We start from the raw sequence: 15399 nt of genomic DNA, 5'->3' as shown, positions 1-15399 counted from the left end.
TTGCTTGCCAGAACAAATATTGAATTAATGGAGTTCTGCTTTTTACTCAATTTGCCCTAATTTCCTTAAGAACCAATATCATGCTTTCAGCTGCGTGTCTCAAACAAATCCATGACACATTTTTGAAATATTTTGCTTTAATTTTGTGGGGTAAGAAATTTTAAATGGTAGATATATAACGCCAAAGAAATGATATATTCATAGAATAAATTATTTACATGTGTTTTTCTGCTGTGAATAAATAAATGTTAATATTGGAATATATATGCGCTAAGAGGTAGGATTAATTATTATTAAATATAAATTAATCATAAAACAGTAATATTTTTGAAAAATACTTTAGCCGACATCTGAATTTTTTGGCTGGAGGAAAGGGGCTGCTTACGCCAATGAACTTATATATTTAAATTTGAAAAATTCTAATTAATCTAACAAATTATTTTGAAGCATTTATGTTTATAAACTTAAAAACTCAAATTTGTGAGTTAAGATTTAACTTATCACTTTTGCTTTGTGGCACTTGTTAACAGTTATGCACAAATCAGTGCTTATGGAGATTTTTTTGTAAAAAAAAACAAGAAGTATAAAATTTTTTAAAAACTGAGATCTGTAATAACGTTACCCCAAATAGCGTTTGTGGTTTTAATGTATTAAATTTAAAAAAAAATGCATGGAATAATTATATTTGATAAAAAAAATATAAATTTATTGCAAATTTTTTAATATGGTAACAATTATAGTTGAGTAATTATTATATTTTTATCTTAGGCCAATTTTTAGCTGGCTAAACCGAGTTTTTTGCCGAAAACTATGACATTGTCCTCGGGGTTTTTTATAAAAATATAGCAGCTCTAATTTGAAAGAAACTAATATAAATTAAATAGCCTTTATATTAACGAATTTTTTTTAGAAAACGCCTGTAGAATTAGCCATTACCCAACTATAGTAGCAACCAGTCGATTATCACCATTTACCAACGATAATCACATACAAAATTGCTATCCTGAATTTTATTCTTGTAATAGTTTTGTTGAAATGAAGTCGATAAATATTGGCTTCATTTGATTAATATTTATAAATAATATCCAAAATTTTTTTTATCACATATTTCGCTCAGAGTAAAAACTGAAACGCTCAGATTTTTGCCTTCAATTTTTCATAATTAAAAAAGACTACTTTAAGCAAGCTCAGAATTTTTACTAAATTTCATTGATATTTTTAAAATCTATGATGATTTTCTGAGCGATTCATTTTTTAATCTAGTGTTTCAGTTTTATATAAGAGCAATTAATATTATTTTCCCGGGTCATCAAGTTTTTAATCTGAGTGTTAAAAAATAATTCTAAGAAAACTATTTTTTCTGAGCGTTCAGTGTTAATTCTAAGCGCGATTAAATAGGAGCCTTTTTTATAAATTAATATAATTAATTATATCTAAAGTATAATTGATGGAAGAAGCTAAAATTTTATGGAGGGAGGGCTTTATGCTTTAGAGGAAGGGGGAGGGTTGCCCAGCGATTATTCGACTATGTATGTAGTGATGTCATCAATTTTTCTCTTGATAAATTAATTTTTAGGCTTGGGTGCCTTGTTTTTATAGGTTTAACCCATTTACCAAACCTTATATCCTTAGATATAATCCCGAAAATTTAGTAATCATTTTTCTTTTGAGACGTATTGTATTGCTCGGTATAAATAAAATAACAAGAAAGAATATAAAATAGGATTTATAATTCTAACCAATATTTAAATTAAATTTTGGATTGGAAAGAGGGGGAAGTTGGTAGTATGGATATAAATTTTATTTTATATTTTATAGAAGGAAGTAATCCATAATAATTTTTTTTTTAACTTACATACCCCCTTCCCCCATCTTAAAGCTATTGCGTTAATAGATCAAATTATCCTTTTTCCCAGAGATTCTTATGAATAACCTGCTCGATATTCTCCTTCCGCATAGTATTTATAAGAATTTTACTAATATTATAGCGAATGTATTGCCGCGAATGCATTATCGCGAATATAATACAAATACATTATCGCGAATGCTTTATAGCGAATATAATACAGCGAAGATACTATAGCGAATGTATTAGCGCGAATGTAATACCGCGAAGGTGTTATAGCAAATCTATTATGGCGAATACATTACAGCGAATGAATTATCACGAATGTATTACAGCGAATGAATTCCAGCAAATGTTTTACAGAGAATGTATTATCGCGAATGCACTATCGCTAAAATTTAAAGAGAATATATTATAGCGAATGCATTAACGCTAATGCATTATAGAAAATGTATTAGCGCAAATGTATGATCGGAAATGCATTGTCGCGAATGCATTATTTTAAATGAATTACATCAGTTGTAATATCGGGAATGCAGTTTTATGAAAATTACAATTTTATATTTATCGGTAGACAGACTTAGTTGCTGGAAATTAAGTTAAAGTTGGACTTTAAAAACATTTTTTTTTGGAAATCTAAAAGATTCTAAGAAATAATAGATAAAGAAACTAAATTTTTATATTAATTGATTGTTAAATAGGCGTTTTTAAATATGCATACTTTCAGATTAAAAGAGGTTTTATAGAAAGATTTAAAACAAAAGTTTTAAAAGCCAGCAGAGACGGATTAAAATTAATTAAACAAGCTGAAGCGAACTTATCTATGATTCCATTTTATATGGTAGAAGGCAAGGTCCTATAAAAAAAATATATTAGCAGAGTAAGATATCTTTCTCAGGAAGCGTAGGTCATGAAAATCCTTATGTTATGCTGGAAAATAGGAATATTGCTTTAATCATGAAAGTTTTTATTATGAAGCACCCCCCCCCCCCCCCATGGAAAAGCTCGAATAAATATTTTCTCTAAATAATACGAAGAAATTAAAATATTAAGGTTAATTCTAATTGCTTATAACCAGATTTATAGACCGCTACTATTGTTGTTAAAAGGCTCGATTTAAGCCGATTTTTAAAAACTGTTAACTCAATATTTTACCTCTAAAAATATTATGCAGGCCTTAAAATTTTGCTCATAGATGGCAAAAAGATTTGGACATCTATTAACGAAATTTTGAGGCCTATACAATATTTTTCGGGCTAAAATATTTAATTAGCCATTTTTAAAAATCGGCTCAAATCGAGCCTTTTTACACACTAGCGACTACCAAGGCTTAACCATTCAAACAGTGTTGTTCGCGAACAGACCCTTTTACAATTGGGCACTGGGGTTATAACTCAAGATTGGCATAGAAATTAAAAAGGGTAGTATGTATTTGTTATTCCTTTGTTCTAATTTTGATATACTAAAGGAAATGAAGGGAGTGGGGGAAGAAGGGGAGAGTGTTATAATATATGATGTAAAATCGTTTGATAACATCTTCCAAGTGTAAAAGAGTTAATAAAATATTGTAAGCAATCTGCTGCAAAGGCTTCGACATTTTCTAAAGAAAGACATTACAATGCGATGGAAATTAGTGTATATCATGACACAAAGTTTGTTGTAATCATATGATGAAATACAAGCATATGTCTATGGACACCATATTTAAACAAATTGGTATCAATAAATAAAATCCCTATATGTTAAATTAAATTTTTTATCGATATACAAAGTCTGATGATAAAATTTGGTCTATAGAACCTAAAATTAATAAAATTATGTCAACTAACGCTACGTTAAATAATTATAGAAACGTCAATTAGGCTGGTTCTCTGGTTTTTTAAAAAGGTCTGAACTTTCTAAATGAATTACAATATAATTAGAGAGTCTAAAGAATTTCTTTATAGAACAAAGATCCGGTGGAAAATATTATCGACCAGGAACTTCTAAAAGGTAACATATTTAAAAAATATACATATTAATGATGAACTCCTTATTATAAAGTAAGTGGTAGCAAAGAATTTTAATACTTAATGTATTCGCGATAATTCATTCGCTATAATGCATTCGCTATTCGTGATACTATTTTTGCTATGATGCATTCGTAAAAGTCATTCACGGTAATGAATTCTCTATAATTACTTTTCGCGGGAATCAACATTCGCGGTAATGCATTCGCGATAATACATTTCGCGTTAAAATATTCGCGGTATTGACGTGATACGAAAATGATAGATTAAATTTAAAATATCCAAATCTACAAATAAAAAACCCCTTTCTCTTCTAAAATAAAATTTAATCTATTTTTTTTATTAATAACAGAGAATCAAAGCTTGAAAAAAATCTTCAAAATATTTTGATTTATTTTTAGAGAGAGATTTTTGATCCAATTTTACCTAAAAATGCCAGAAGCCTTTCTAAAAAATCTTTTATAAGTGAAATTTTTTTAATTTTCATGCATTAAAATTCTTTCAAGGTGAAATTAAAAATGTTAAAAAATACATTTTTGCTCAAAAAATTTGTCAAACTCTGAAAAGATTTATTCTTTAGTACACTCAAGACTACGAATATTAACTCATTGGATTTCATTTATTTTTAGTTTCAACGAAACGGAGTAAATTTGATATCGATCAGCACAAATATGTTTATGGTCCAACTCAAGAAAAAAAATTTTTCCTACTATTGTTTTTTTTTCTCCAAGAATTTGGGTCATCACTGTACTCTTATTTTAGAAATATGTCATCCCCAAAATATATTTTAAAAATATAGGATTAAAATTTTTATCTTCACGCCCAACCGGAGATTTTTTTGAGAAGTGTTTTAGCAGGGCCCGAATTTTTATTTATGATCAATATTCAGTCCGGTCCGAAATTTTTAAAATTTCGTTGACTGTATTTTACCAATTATTTTAACGATAAAATAGAAAATATGAGCAGTAAATAAATATTAAATGCTGATGCTTTTGATTTTCCAACTGATTAATTTTTTTTTAAATCAGGCTGGCCCATATTTTTTTTCAAGCCGAACCGGTCTGGAGAAAAGAAATTTTATAAAATTCTGGCCGGGCCTGAAATTTTGACTTTATTAGATTGGAAATATCAAAATTAAGATCTGGATCGACCAAATAACATGTCCGATGAATGATTTTGTGAATCTGAATATGGTTTGATCGAGAAATCTAGTCCAATTGAAAAATAACATTTTTTAAAAAAAAATTGCAACAAAATAAAGATAATTTTTGCAACAAAATAAAGATAATTTTTTTTATAATTATTTCGAACCATTTGTCATTTTTTTTCATAATTATGCTCTTCTTTTAGTTTCACTATTATCCTTGAATCTGTTATAAATAATTTTAATTTTTGGCAGGATTTGGATAAATAAAAATAAAATTTATTCATAATAGATTATGGTAGCTAGATGTAAGTTTTAAAATTATATAACAAGTTTTCGTAACTTAATACCTCTATTTAATATTGAAATGATAGCTAATTAAATTAATTTTTTTATGATCTATTTAAAAATCGAATAATTATTTTAAAAAAAGCATTTTAGCATGAGAATCACGATCGCAGTTATTTTATCAAATATACTCTGTCTACAATTCTACGATGCTCAAGAGGTTAGAAAATAAAGATATTATATAATTTTTTTTAAATTAGATTTTATCGATTTATAATTTTGTCAAAAAAATATTCATGAAAAAATGAATGTCTTTGGGTCCGATCTAGACCTTTATGACTTCAAATTTTTTGGCCCATCGCCCATTCCAGATTTTCGGGCTCAAGTCTGGACATTCAAATTTTATTTTTAAATGCGAGCCTAACCAACACCCAAATTTTATTAATTCGAAAATAGATTTAAATATTTTTTTTAAATCGTAATTCGGGAAACATTAATTTATATTATATTTTTTACAACGAGCCCAGAATAACCTATATTTTTTTTTTGATTTTTAGGCGAAGGTTTACACATTTTTGTAAAGCATATCAACAACCACCAAGACTGGTTGTTTAATTTTACGATTTTTAAGGGAAAAGATTTTTTTTTTATTTACTGATTAGATGTCTTATTATACCGCTTGTGCTATCGTATATTCATTTTACTTGTGAATGTTTAATTTTAGATCTTGATTTGATGTGTCGTTGTATAGTTAAGTGTATTAAAATTAATTGAAAATTATCAAACGAATTTAATAAATAATCATTTTTTTTACATTAATTAAAATAGATCATTGATATAGTTCAAGGTTCACATTTTTTAAAAATAATATCTAGAAACCTCTCATACTGATCTTTCTCGCGCTTTGCTTGATATTTCATTTGCCATTTTTGCATATCAATTCACAAACTTCTCACAAGAAGTATTGTGTATTTATTTTTTCTCTTAATTCCAATAATCCTTCTTTTATATTTGGCAATTCAGTTTTAATCTAGCGCTCTTATAGCTTATCTTTTATATATTAAAACTTTACAATATTTCGCTTCATTTTAGTTAATTTTGGAGCTATTCCGTTTTCGTATCAGAGTTCATTTTTTTTTAAAATAAAACCCGTTAATATTAAACACCATTTTTTTATCGCTAAATTAATTATCGCGCGATTTAATTTTTTCTTATATAATCCATCTGGTCTATTGATTTTGTGGCGCAAAATTAAAAATTTATTAATGATTCGCGCCTCTCTAATCTCAATTTTATTCGCTCGCATTGTTTCTATTTTTTTTTAAAATTTTTATATTTTAATCTCGCATCATTTTTCACAGTATTCATTATCGCCACTTCATATATCTTGACTCATTCATTTAATATATTTAACCTATTTGCCAGTTCAGGCCTTTATTATCGCCTACCCATAACATGACTTTATTTCCCTTATTTAAAACGCTTCGTATTCGCGTTATTCATTCGCGCTTCTTTTTATCAATTTTTTTGCATCAGGATATATCTTTAAATTCATTCATTATCGCATTAATTCATTTTTCTTACAAGTAGTCGCACCATTCACTCAAATTACTTGCTTTACATTCTAATGTTTGGCATTAGCTTTTGCTTTATTCATACCGCGTTATGATATTATAACAATGGCTATCCTTGAACTCAAATATGTCTTTCTAAAACATATACATCATATGGTGTATTTTATGTTCATGGACCAATCATTAACAGGTGCCCTCTTCAAGACTTTCACTCTCATCCAGAATACTTCCCCGCTTCCCAGCCCTTTCATAAAACCCCCTTTAAATCACGCTTCTAATATATCTTACTCAGACCTATTCTTCAATACCAGAAAACCTAACATCATATCAAGAATTTCCAAAGGTGCTAGGTTACAAGTCTCTAAGTCTCTATCTGATTGTCCTCTCAAAGCTATAACAGTGAGCGGAATGGCTTAAATTCTAATTCTTTGGTTATGATAACTTAGGTTAACTGATAAACCATCAAGAATTTCTTTAACTCACAAATTAATGAAGCCTCCTGCAACGTTTTTCCCCCTCTCCAAGAGTTTAAGGGCCCCTCATTTAAAGCCAAACTTATTTCAAAGAAAATCGACTGTTTAAATATTAAAAATACTCTCAAATTGGTCTCTTCTTATAATTCACTAAATGTCCACTCAGATGAGACATAACTCAAAACTCCTTTCTTCCACTTCAGCGCCAATCGCTTAACAACCTTATTCTCATTTGTTTCCAATTTCACCTCAGACAAAGTAAGGAAGTATATTTCCACCGAGACTTTGCTGCGACCTAGATGGAATCAGACCCATATTCCTCCAGAAAACAACTTCTCCATTGATCAGCTCGCAAACTTTCATCCTTCATAATATCACAAACTTGTGCAATCGAATCTTATATGTAGATGTTCCCTTTGCCTCCGCCATTTTTTGAGGCCAGACTTATAGTCTTACAGAAGCCTAACAAAGATATCAGACCAATAGCCATTGGTTCATCGTTCCGCCGCCTTGTTACTAAAATAATTACATCCAGAATAAAACATGAGGTCTCTCACCTTCCCATTCCATTTCAATTAGGGTTAGGAGTCATTTATGGATATGAGGCTGCTGTACATCTTACTCGTCTTTATTTGGAGAGCAATCTCACGAATGAAACATTTATCAAAATTGATTTTGCTAATGCGTACAACACCCTCTTTCGTAACTCATTTTGCAATCAGTGTGCACCTGCACATCATTCTCATGCTACACCAAATTTCTCTATTCTTGTTACCAATTTCCAATTTTGCAATTCAACTCTCAAAAAAATACTCAGCCGAGGGCACCCATCAAGATGATCCACTAATAGTTTGTCTTGCAATCAATAATATAATTTAAACCATTAATCAAAAATGTTCACTTTCACTCCACGACTGGTATATAGACGGAATCATTAGTGGAACTCAATTGGAAACCATAAGGCGGTACAAAAAAATGGGCTGTTGGTCTTTTTCTCAACCCCATAAAATTCAAATTTGTGTAAGTAAATTTCTCCAATCAAAACCCCCACAATTTCAAGATGACCTCCAAGGAGGAGCTAACACATCTAGGTTCCCAAGTAGGCGGATTCATAGCAATCAGTGCCTTCCTCCACTTTACTCTTGATATCCTTCTTAAGCTTGGTGACCTCCTTGAATTTCGCAAAACTTCTTTAACATTCCACTAACACTTTTTGCTGTGCGCTCAACGCCTATATTTTAGATGTCCTCCTCTCATTATAAAAAAAGGAATTCGAAAATATTTTGAATCAAATATTCAATGAAATAGCATGGCCTAAAGCTTCATTATCCACCAAAAGTGGTGGTTTAAGGGTTAGATCTCTCACCGATCTTGCTCTCACTTTAATTCGAGCAGTCTACTTTCGAAACCCACAATCAGGTCTCACACCCAACAAAATGATTTTCCTTAGATCCTGCTCTAGAGGACACACGTTGATGATGCCCCATCTCCCGAATCAAATCCAATTGACAGAAGGATTGGGACAAGCCAGTTGTAGCATCCTACGAACAGACCAGTCTCTCTTCACTTCTTTAATTAATGGATCCAGGCCTGAATTTTTGGAAGTTATTTTTCTCAAAAATCTTCAACTCCAACTAACCAACAATGAGCTATCCCACGCAATAGGAATCCGCCTAAATTGTATAATAACCTTTCCTCATTCTGCTCTGGCTGCAGAATTCCCTACAAAGGAAGCTTACATTGCAGATCGTGCAAAGGACGAATTCTCAGGTACTCTCATGCAATTCCTTGATCCAGCGAGCATTGAAATCTGTCCAAATACTCTCTATACTTGAACTACCAGGACATTTTAGATCCGATATAAAGCGACCTGACGGAATCACCCTGATCTCATGGAAGCGGGGCCAATTTCTGGTTTGGGATTATTCTTATATAGATCCGTCAGCTTTATCCAATCAAACTCCAAACCTACTTGAGCAAAAAGAACAACACAAAATTTTCAAATATTAGGAAATATCAGAATATCACATCTTTATCCCAATAATATCCACTACCTTAACTTTCTTTGATAAGCTTGCATTATCCATCTTCAAGGATTTAGGATCATCAGCAAGCATACAGGCGATCCGCCAGAATGCCTTTTCCTCAGAATGGCTATAGCTGTTTTTAAAACGAATAAGTTTCAATGGCAGTCTTCTCTACACAGGCCTTCACTAAATTCCCTTTTTCCTCCTTATTCTTATCATTTTACACTATATTTCACCTTTATATTATTTTATTTTTTTTCTTATATAAATTTTGTGTTGACTTGTATTAATTGATAAATAAAGATATAATTATTTTATATTAAATATGATGTTTTTTTAAATCGAAGGCTTCAAGAACGCCCTATAGACCAGCTTCTACAGCTATTGCTACCCATTTTGGTGGAACTATCAAGAATGTTCCTGGCTTAAATGCCACTGCAGATGCGGTGAGTTTAAGACAGGCTATGAAAGGAATAGGTTTAAATTTTTTACTCTATATTCTTGAATTTTAAATCAATTAATATAGGTACAAATGAAGTAACTGTAGTTAATGTCATGACCGCTAGATCTAATTCGGATAGACAAATTATCGCCAAAGTTTACAAGGACCTTTATGGAAAAGTAATTTTAGATTATATAATTGTTAATTATTTTCAATATTAATTATTTTTTTTGGAAATTCTAGGATTTGGGTTACAAGTTTAAATGGGAATTTTCTTTCCACGCATTAGAGATGCTGAAAGACCTGTTGGTGCCTCCGATAGATTACGATGCTCAAATTTTATATTCTTCCATGAAAGTGAATACTACTTTTTTGATTTGCATTTAAAATAGGCATTTTAAAATGAATATAGGGTGCTGGAACTGATCTCGATTCGATGACTGGTGTGCTTTGTTCTAAAGATAGCGGTCAAATCAAGAAAATTAAGGAAGCCTATCAACGAAGTAATAAAATATTTTTGAATATTTTATTTATTTTAGATAAATTTTATTTGTAAAGGACCAATATTTTTTAATTTTAATTTTTGGCAGATTATTTTAGTAATTTTCATTGAAAATTAATTATTATTTTTTTTAGAATACAAGAAATCTCTTGAGACTGCCATTAAAGGGGATACTTCTGAGCCCGTTTGGAGTTTATTCCAACAACTAATCAACGTAATAAATATTATATAATTTTTTAAATTATAATTATGCTATATTTAATAAATTTATTTAGAGCGAAAGAGAAAACGCTATAAAACCTGGCGAAGTTGAAAAAGATGCTAAAGTAATTTTATTTTTTTTTAGGGATTTTATATTTTTTTTGAAAAATATAATTGATAAGTTTCAAATCTCCTCCCAGACCTGGTCTTTAATTAAAAAAAATATAATTAACAAAACCTGACTGGCTCACAAAAAGTTGCATTTCCCTAGCCTAGCCCAATTTTTTATAAAAATTTATATTATATTAATTAACCAGTTAAAGAATAGCTGGATGAGCCATTTTCTTAACATTTATCCTCTTCTTGTATTTACCTTTAAAACCACTAACAAAACCGAAATTATTTAAAAATATCCTAATTTAATTTGAAAAATCTGTGCCGGACTTGGCTTAAATAAGAGTGAATTTTTTAAATCGAGGAACCTAACCGAATATTTGGCCTCTGCAGGGTTCAAAAATAAAAACAATCTTCATAATTTTATTAGGAAATCATGGCTACAGATCTTAAGCATTTAAAGCCCAACAACGCACTCTATCGAGTTTTGACAACCAGAAGCAAGGATCACATTCAACAAGTACTCGCTGAATACCAAAAGCTGACTAATAATCCATTAAGAAGCATATTAGATCAAGATTTATCCGGCGCTATCACTAATCAAGGCAAAGCGATTAGGACTGTCAAAAATTTACGTAACTTATAAAATTAGAAATTTCGAGAAATCAATTTTTTTTATAGCTATTGATTTTAAATGGTTATTGATAAGATATCTTATAAACATCATAATACGGTTAGGGATAAGCTAATTTCTTTTCTTCTTATTTAGCTGATAAGGTATTATATCACTTATTTTAATATTTAAATAAATAAAAAGTTGAATGCTACAATTCTCCTCCAAAATTCTATGCCAAGCAAATTAACGACGCTATTAAAGTTTGTCATTTTTTTAAAAAAAATTATGATTTTTGGATATTTTTCAGAAGGGTTCTTATTTATTCAGAGACCTGCGAACCTGGAGTAAAAAGTATTTTGAAAAATAAATCAGGGCCGAATCTAAAAAAAAAATTTTTAGACAAAATCTGATATGTACATTTTTAGAAGAATTGGTATAAATGATATCTAGTGTTGTTAAATGGTTCGATTTGAGTTTTATAAGCGGCTAACTTAATATTTTATCCAGAGCAAACCTAAAAATTTTGCCCATAGATCAAAGGTTTGAACAGGCCCGATTTAAGCTTCACCCATTTGAGGAGGGGGCAGGAAAAAATTTTAGAGGGGCAGTTAAGAAATTTTTTTAACACCATAGAACGAATTAAGTTATTTACACAAAATTGAAATATAGATTTTATTTGAAAAACAATATATAAAAATATTAAATGATCAAATATGTTTATAAAATTAGATGGAAGATAAGAATTGACTTAAAGCTAGAAAGAAATAAGTTGATTTAATGATTTTACAAATATTTATAATAATGTTGATATAGTTTAATTGTGCTTGTATAATATATGTTAGGGATTCAATCATTAAATATGTAATTTAGAAAATATTTATTATAACTATATTACATTTGATATTATGATTATTAAACAGTGTAAAACTAACAAAAATAAATTATTAACAAAATAATTTTGGTTGAGATGTATTTTTAAAATACCTAGAAAACATTTCCAAAATTATTTCGGTTATGTTTTTCCCATCTCCTAATAAAACCAAGTTACCATTTCTTATATCACTACTCTAACGTTTATCTGATTTAATAATTCTTTTTAACGGTCAAAAAGTTAACTCAAACTCTATGGATGATTTAAACTGATACAGAATATTGGAAAAAATTTGGAAATGCATTTTTGTTGACAAAATATAATGTAACACATTTATAATTTTTTAAACTTTTAATATATAATTTTTTAACAATTTTGATTTCAATTACGAATCCCTCTTCATTAATATTGGTTGCCAATTAAAATTTTAATTTTGTATGTCTAGAAAATTAAAATGGCTAACTTGATTTACGTTTTATTTTCAATTTCCTAATTAGTTTATACAAAAAAATTGGTAAAACCTATTAATCTTAAGATCCTCTTCTTTTATCTATTCTGCAATTATAATAGTTGGGAAAATCCGTTTTGGTATAGATTGATTCACTATTGTTTAAGTTATAGATATTACAAGGATGGTAAAAAAAAACTGCACCCGCTTCAATTAATTATTCAACCTATTCTTATTTATATAGCTTAAAAGGAAATCTTCTTTTTCAGAATGATATCATGGAAGCCTCGTCATTTTGCAAATAGATGTCCAAACCTTTCTGCCATCTATGAGCAAAATCTCCAGACTTACATAATATTTTTTTAATTATAATATAGATCGGGCCGTTTTTTAAATCGACCCGAATCGGGCTTTTTAACAACACTAAATGTTGATCTATTTGTACCTGATTTTATTCAGTTTTAAAATTTTGCAATAAGAATAACTAAAAAATCTAACTTAAAAATTTTTTTAAAAAATTGGAGGGGGGGGGGCATACGCAAAATTTTTTACATATGATGCCGCGTTTAATACCATTTACTGCTCATATTTGCAATTTCCCTTTTGATTTGAATTAAAACAATAAAAAATACAGCAAAATTTATTCAAAATAGAAATTTTAACAATTTAGGGCCCGGTTCTCCCTTCTGTAAAAATGACAATTTTTAAAAAAAAAATCAGAGCCGGCAGTAAAACTCTGTAGATCTCTGATTTTATTTTAATAATATTTATGTTTCAAAAATTATTATATATTTTAAATGTTAGCATAAATAACTATATGTACAAATATATACCAAAAGGGCGGAGGCACCAGCGACAAAAAAATGTTTAGAACATTGATCGCTCGAAGTGAGATAGATTTGGAAGATATTAAGAATGAATTTAAGACCCTGACATCACAAGATTTACCAACGAGATTGAAAGTATTATTTGAAAATGTTTTTCTCCCTAATAAATATACGGATATTTAATACAATAAAAGGAGTTTAAGTCACATGGTGTTTTTTCAAGAACATCGTGGCTTTTTCACACCTAAATAAGCTGAATAAAAGAAATTGCTTTTTGAATAAAATTATTATGATTTTTAAAAAATTTATTATGTAGCTAAAGAAAATCTAAATATCAAAAAAATTTGAGCAATACATTTTTTTATAGATCTTACTTCTTTCAAAGAAGTAAGATTTTGATCAAATTTTATATATAAATTTCAACTACTTTTTGTAAAAAAATCTTTTATAAGTAAATCTTTTGTAATTTTTATTCATTAAAAAAATTTTAAGAGGAAATAACAAATTTAAAAGATTTTTGCTCTAAAATATTTTGAAGAATATTTTTAAAACTCATAGGAAAGAATGAATGTCTCTATTGATAGAAGTTTCCAAACAACCGCTATTATAAAGTTTCCATTTATAGCAAGTTGATATTTAAAAAAGGGAAAATTTTTCAAAATCTGCTGAATAATGTTTGTTTATTAATTTCTTTTACTGAAGGTTTGTCAATTAAAAAATGTAAGAAATATTTTATATTTCATTATAGTATTCTATAAAAATTTTTAACTATAAAAAGACAATATTTTGAACAAGTATCAACTTTTTTAAAAAAACATCGTCTTATAGGCCCTGTCTGTTAAAATATTATTTAACCTAAATAAGATTTAAACTCAAGGCAATAGTTTATAATTATATCGTCTTTGATAAATATACAGTTGAACTAGTGTTAAAAACTCGATAAAAAGTCCCGATTAAGATTTTCGCCAAAATAATATTTATGTAAGCCTGAAGATTTTTATGGTAGAAAGGTTTGAACCTCTATTTGCAAAATTTCGAAGCTTATATAATATTATTTTGGTCAAAATTTTAATCAGGCCTTTTTAAAAATCGACCAGAAGCAGGTTTTTTTGAACAGTTAAGAAACAGAATAGGAAAAAAATTTAAAAAAAGTTAATACTTTATAAAACGATGAAAAATTTGGTGGAATTGCATTATGCCATATTGGAATATGGAATTAATTTAGAATCTCTCACTTTTAAGTCATTAACTCGGGGATAAATTTCTTTTATAATGATTTTTCTTTTAACTTTTTTATTGAATGGAAAATTTCTTTGGTTCAATTTTTCGTTTAATATATTTAAAAAATTTATTTCTAACAGAAAGAATCTTCCGGGACATATCAGCGTCTACTATTAGGATTATTGGAGGGAAACAGAAAAATTATACCTTAAATTGAAGATGAAGACTTTACTATTTCTTTTTTACTATCGAATAAATTTATAACTTCTAATCTGCAAAATATTTATAATTATTATTATAATATAATATTTAAATTAATTTCTGTATTAAATATCAGATTGTTAAGTATATATATATATACAATTATATATATATTCTATGCCCTGATTAGTTTCTGAATAAAATTAAATTCTATACACATGAGTAAATTCAAGAGACGATTTTAGAATATTTTTAAAAAAATGTCCTGAACTTATAAAATATTTATTATTCTATGTGCTAACAAAGTAAGGAAATTGTCTATTCATCATGATGATTTTTTTGTTCAAAATCTTTATTTGTTATGATTAATATTTTATTTTTATGATTATTTATTTAGTATATTTTAATTATTGTTACGTATTTATTTTTTTACAAATATGAAGACGCGAAAAAAAGAAAAGTGACTTTTCAGTTTTTATTTTTTTAGTTTTGATTTTTATTATTTTTTTACTTATTTTGATGATTATATTTTTTTGAATTATTATTTTTCTTCTGAATTCTAAAAAAGAGGAAACGATACAACCCCAAATTATAT

The 15399-nt window shown here is 28.3% G+C and overlaps 1 protein-coding gene across 2 annotated transcripts; it reads left to right on the top strand.

The window, feature by feature from the left end:
* The first annotated feature begins 5239 nt into the window (after positions 1-5239).
* Positions 5240-15019, top strand: LOC135923452 (annexin A4-like). Of its 2 annotated transcripts, XM_065458202.1 has the most exons (12): positions 5240-5307; positions 5433-5507; positions 9709-9838; positions 9888-9982; positions 10047-10160; positions 10216-10306; positions 10440-10519; positions 10581-10631; positions 11051-11255; positions 11438-11496; positions 13395-13517; positions 14744-15019. In XM_065458202.1, exons 2-12 carry the CDS (start codon positions 5442-5444, stop codon positions 14813-14815), a joined length of 1086 nt encoding a protein of 361 aa, XP_065314274.1. In that variant the 5' UTR covers positions 5240-5307; positions 5433-5441; the 3' UTR covers positions 14816-15019. The 2 variants fall into 2 exon arrangements, with proteins under 2 accessions (XP_065314274.1, XP_065314273.1); XM_065458201.1 differs by lacking the exon at positions 5240-5307 and having other exon boundaries at positions 5353-5507.
* The last annotated feature ends 380 nt before the right edge of the window (positions 15020-15399 follow it).

The sequence above is a fragment of the Gordionus sp. m RMFG-2023 genome, chromosome 2 (assembly GCF_954871325.1).
Source record: "Gordionus sp. m RMFG-2023 chromosome 2, tfGorSpeb1-WG-v2, whole genome shotgun sequence".
NCBI classification, from domain to species: Eukaryota; Metazoa; Nematomorpha; class Gordioida; order Chordodea; family Parachordodidae; genus Gordionus; species Gordionus sp. m RMFG-2023.
This window is presented reverse-complemented; position numbering and strand designations above follow the sequence as displayed.